This window comes from Ctenocephalides felis, unplaced genomic scaffold (assembly GCF_003426905.1).
Source record: "Ctenocephalides felis isolate EL2017-DRISC unplaced genomic scaffold, ASM342690v1 CF-g0.4_SCAFFOLD_01170, whole genome shotgun sequence".
Lineage (NCBI taxonomy): Eukaryota > Metazoa > Arthropoda > Insecta > Siphonaptera > Pulicidae > Ctenocephalides > Ctenocephalides felis.
The window spans coordinates 67,303,146-67,308,810 of record NW_020537324.1 but is presented as its reverse complement, the minus strand read 5'-3'; the positions used below and the strand labels follow the sequence as shown (position 1 = coordinate 67,308,810).

General features: G+C 28.5%; 1 protein-coding gene across 1 annotated transcript; it reads left to right on the top strand.

The window, feature by feature from the left end:
* Positions 1-509: 509 nt before the first annotated feature.
* Positions 510-3,531, top strand: LOC113367569 (DC-STAMP domain-containing protein 2-like). Its single transcript, XM_026609166.1, is given in 2 exon segments — positions 510-1,404; positions 3,131-3,531. Coding segments are annotated over 2 exon segments (1,296 nt in total).
* Positions 3,532-5,665: the final 2,134 nt, after the last annotated feature.

Sequence of the window (5,665 nt, the reverse complement as noted above, 5' to 3'; positions counted from 1 at the left end):
AATTGCGAAAATTGAAAAAGTTGTAAAAAATTATTTTTTTCAAATAGTCCCTATTTTGTGAAACTAGTCATACGATTGCGACATTATTCTAGACTAATAACTTATCGTTTAGCTTATTTGGAAGGCTAAAATTTTGGGTATGGTCAGGTGTCAATTTTTTGTGACTCCACACTTCCTCACCTTCTAGAATTAAAATTTTGACAATTTTTCTTTATTATATATATATATATATATATATATATATATATATATATTTATACATGATTATTTACTAATTTGTAAAATGTATTGCAAAAATATTGTTTACCTTGTTTACGGTCTTTTAAAAAACGCATAAAATCTTGCCCCTAAACCACAATACCCACAAACCTTATAATACATGTATTATAAGGTCTATGAGAATACCCCATTATATGATTTTGCAAATAACTTTGTTATTGCGTTGCCAAGCAACATGCAATACTAATTTAAATACGCGAACTTCTTGATATTATCAATAATTTCCAACAATGTCGTTTTTTCGTGCAATTATAAAAGCAAGTTTGCTCGAGAGAAAACTATTGCGTTATCAAGAAGAGAAGAAAGTAGCCCTCAACGATTACCTTAAAGGTAGAAAACGCAGACGTGCGAAAATACCCCCAAAGTTTAATTCAATCGAGCAGCAATTTGCTGGAGCGTCATTATGGCGCAGAATGCGAAAAGATGGAACCTTTGCAAATGCTGTGATGAAGAGCTTCTTTGGATTCTGTGGAGGCTTTGTATTGACTTACATTTTCTTCGTATTTTTTGTTTTCCAACTGAATTTTACCATGTGGAGTGCAACCTGCTTGGCTTCAGTGGTAGGGTGTATTTTAACCCTTGGCCTGGCATTTAGTAAACGTGTACGATGTATGGTTTTTCTATTGCTGCCTCAGTTTTTTAGTAAAAGAGGACGCCAAGCCTTGGCTGCTTATGCCTTTATATTAGCTTTGACAGGACCAGCAAAAAACACTTTACACAACACGAATGTTTTATCGGAGTCATTAGCTTGTGGGCAAGAACAACTCAAATCAGCAGCAAGAGAAGTAATAAATATAATCAAAAAACCATACTACGCCATCAAGAATGCTATCAAAAAGCTTGCAAGCATTATATCAAAAATTATTGAAAAATTGCGAGCAGCCTTCACTGCCTTGAAAAAAATAATAATGGGCATTTTAGGGGTTATCAAATCTGCGTTTCAATGGCTTGGCAGTGTGGTGAATATTTGTAACAAGAAATTTGGAACACCTTTTCAAAGATGTATGAACGTTTTTGATGATGCAATAGTGGATTGCAAAGCTAAATTAGGAAGTGTGTTCGGTTGGATGTGTTCTGTGGCGTATGTTGCAAGTGCACTCTGCTACACGGTGAAATTTTGGGTAAGTACCAAATAACTGGTAAGTACTATGTAATAAGGTATCAATTTCATGATTGAATTTCTTAGCAATGCCCTCATACCATTCCTGCGTCAGAAATATATTTACTTATTCATATATTATTATGATCATATCCTGAGTAAATACTTTGACATTTACATCCATTACATGCTCAAGAGTATTTGACCTTTAAATCCATTACATGTTCATTCAGAAGTAATATTGAAACAAAGCCTCCAGATGTGATGTGAATAGAATGTATTATAAATTAGGATAATGTGAGTTATTAAGTAAAATAAGTAAAACCTTTATTGAAATTGATTAATTCAAACAGTAAATCAATATAAATATAAAAGGTTTTCATTCATCTATATTTTAAAACTTGTGACGCCTTATATATCTAGTAAAGTACTTCATAAAGTTGTATGCAAGAACTTGTAGATGCATATTTTATAAATCCTACGTTTTATCAAGAAAGTTCTTTTCTTTTGGGAATACCAGATGACATTAAATTTAAATTAGTGTCGTAAGTATAGACAGTTTGATATTATTTTCAGGAATTATTTGAATTGATTCGCGATTCACATTTGGCACAGTTGTCTTCCATAATCAAAAAAAAATCATATAGGAACAATATGTTAAATTTCAAACCTACGTTAAATATTGTATACTAATGTATGTTGTACGACTACCTTTGACGTAACCTCTTAACAATTTTTTTCATAATTTAGTACAATTATGAACAGAATACATTTTTAAATGGATGGTTTCATAACATATTAATAAATTAAAAAAATTATTCAGCTTGGATATCAAATCCGGACAATACCAGAATACAAACTTTAACCACTATTATAATTGAAAAAGCAAAGTGTAATTAAAATTTTTTTTTTAATTATAATATTGTTTCAAAGTTTACGTGTCGGTTTTGTCATAGTTTGGTATATATATTTTACACATTAAATTTCAAAATTAATGTTTTTTTATTTCAATAATTGTATTCGCAGTGTAAAATCTTTTAGATTTGCTGAATGATGACACACAAAGTGTCAAAACATAAAAATAATATTAATAATTTACCTTTTCAATTCGTCCAATGAACTGCCAATTGTTCCAAAAATGTTTGAACGTTGAAAAAATAATCAAGATATACATGGTGTCCCAGAACTTAACGTCGATCTGGAACGGTGATAGTATTGACCTTCACTGTCCTGAAATAAATAGAGAAAACATTATTTCATGCTTGTAAATTATGAGTTTTGGTGAAAACTTTTATTTGCTTATTGTATCTCATTTACATTAGTTTTCTTTTAACTTTGGAACAGTAACCGTGAATAACATTTCTGAGACCATAGTAAAATATAATAACACAATAAAATTCGAAAATGTCCATATTAAGGACCACCCTAGTATATACATATATATATATATATGTGTGTATTATAATGATGCAATTTAAATAAAATAATATAAAGCAAAATATAATAAGATTGCTCTTACTATGCAAGAGCAATGTATGTAGAGAAATAGTAAAACATGCCATCAGCATTAGACTGATATAATAACATGCTTCTATTTTATTCGCCTGGGTGAACCAATACGACTAGCATTTTGTAAGATTTTCTAGATAGTAGTAGTAAAAAGAGCGTCATAAATTACTTATATTTGTAAGAAAAAAAATCTCCATCTCCACCTATGATTTTTTTTTTGATTCTTTACTGTGTCGATTCTAGACTATATTTGTATGCTGCTCGACTTCATCAGTGACAGCATAATTGGAAGTATCAAGAAGAGGTTTCGCCGTTTTGTCACTCACATCCGAACTATGTTTTTTGTATCCATAAAATTTAAGCATTCCTTTGATTTCGAGACAAATCAGTCAAGATCGATGAGCGAAGTGGCCGCCGGAATGATGACGGAGGTCAAACATAGAACTGATACAGTTTTAGCCGTTTTCGACTGGATGAGTTGTGCAACTAGCTTCTTTTTTCTGTTTATTGTTGTAAAGGTCTTCAATTATCGGAGGAAGTATTTGACTGTAGAACATTTCGATAACAGGTAAGTATAAAAGAATCATAGAATATGTGGTAAGGTTTCTCAAATCGTGCCACTTCCTAAGTTTTACTCCAAATGATAAATGTAAATTACATCATCTGGTACTATTGAATGAAACTATCAAGTAAACTTCATAATTAGAAAACTGGTGACTATTGTGAAAACAAATAGTTAAATGGCTATCAGTAAATTTTCTACTAATATTTTTAGCTCAATTGCAATTCTATTATGGCAAGAATATGATCCTGACAATTTTCTTTAATAACGTTTATTTATATTACATATATGTTCCAGTTATGCCATTAGTTTTAAATTCGAAATTCCAATATCATCCAGCTTAAGTCTTCAAATACTTGCATCTGTGCAAGTTTTCTTACTCATACCAGTTTAATTTATAAATATGAAGAAAATCCGAATAAATATAGTTTTCCAAAGTATTTGCTCAAATTAACAAACACCAAGTTGATGTGAATAATAACGGCTGTATCTTCATAAATAATAAACAAATACAGCAAAATCGACTTCGGAATTAATTTTTTATCCACTATTATTCATTATTAATTGTTTTAGGCAATAGATAAATATTACTATATTTTACTTCTAAGAGCTTCTAAGATTTTTGAAAGGCTATATGTGGTAGGTACCAGAAGCACAATTTTGAGAAAACACATATTTGAATATAAAAAGTTTTATAATTGTGAATAACAAATCAACTAAATAAGGATTAAAAAACGCAAGTTTTTTTTTCAATTTAATTGCACTAAATATTATTAACTTTTTTACTTAGAGGTACGACGTAAGCAACCTTACTCTAATATAAATTTTTATGTTTTTGTGTTAACGGCTTTTTATAAATTAACTGTTTTAATATTTTATGTATTCATTCTGATTGTAATTTAATATCAGAAATCATACAAAAATCAATGATTTTAAGAAATTGAATTATATTAGAAAAATATTTAAACAAAAATTATAATAGCCTCTAGTATAATTATTGATTCTTTGCTTCAGTATTAGACTTCTGTTTTTTTTATTGTTAACAAGTATTAGACGAAAACAAATTTAGAAAATTCGATCTAAATCCAAAATCTTATATCATGTTATGAGCTTTTAATTACAGTAAGCTTTGGTACAGCAAAAAAAATTGTATAATCTTTGATAGCAAAAGAAATAAAGATGATTATTGAAGCGTAGTAACAGAGAAATCAGGAAATACCAAAACTATTAATTTTGATACTTGTGTACAAATTTTATAGTTTGATTAATGATATCATTGAATAATAAAATTAGAAGCTCAAAATTACTGCTCACAAAAAAATTAAAGACTGAATTAAATGTAGGTACAATTTTTCTATGAGCACTATTATATAGTTTATATTTATTAATTTCGATGCTTTTGTACAAATTTCATCATTTTGATTAAGGCTATCATTGAATAATAGGATTAGAAACTCAAAATTATAGTTGACAAAAAAATTTTAACGGCTAAATTATTTATATGTACAATTTCCTACGACCACTATATATAGTCTTATTTTGAAAATAAATATTCTAAATATTTGCTTAATGTCGATTAATGTTTAATTAATGAATATCAAATTATTTAAATCACTTATGGTAATTAATTTATATTACTATTATTATTAATGAATATCAAATCATTTTAAATAACTTATGGTATATAAGATATAATAACAGTAGATAAATATATTGCACTTTGCTTTAAGCCAGGTTATATATTATATTCTTATATAAAGCTTTTCGCAGAATATCAAAAAGTATATTATGTTTTCATGGAAATGTAAATTTCTAAAAATACATAGTTTATTTACCACAAGTGATATGTTATAAGGTGACCATATGTCCCGATTTTCCGCCTTGCGTCCCGGTTTTTTTTAAAGGCCATATTTGTCCCGGTTTTAAGTGTTTTGTCCGGATTTTAAAAATAGTTCGATTGCCGATATTGTTTAAATATATTTCAACTAGAAAATTTGAACCAAAAAATGTGCATATAAGTTTTTAGCTCACCAACGCCCAACACACCCCCTGACATTCTCTACATAACATTCCGTCCGGATGTTTCGTACAAAAAAAGGTCACCTTATATGTTAATACTAATAATTTAATGTCTTAAATAAGATTTATAATTATAATACAGTTATTCTAGAAACTTTTGATATTTTATCTTTATTATAGATATATCACCGACTACC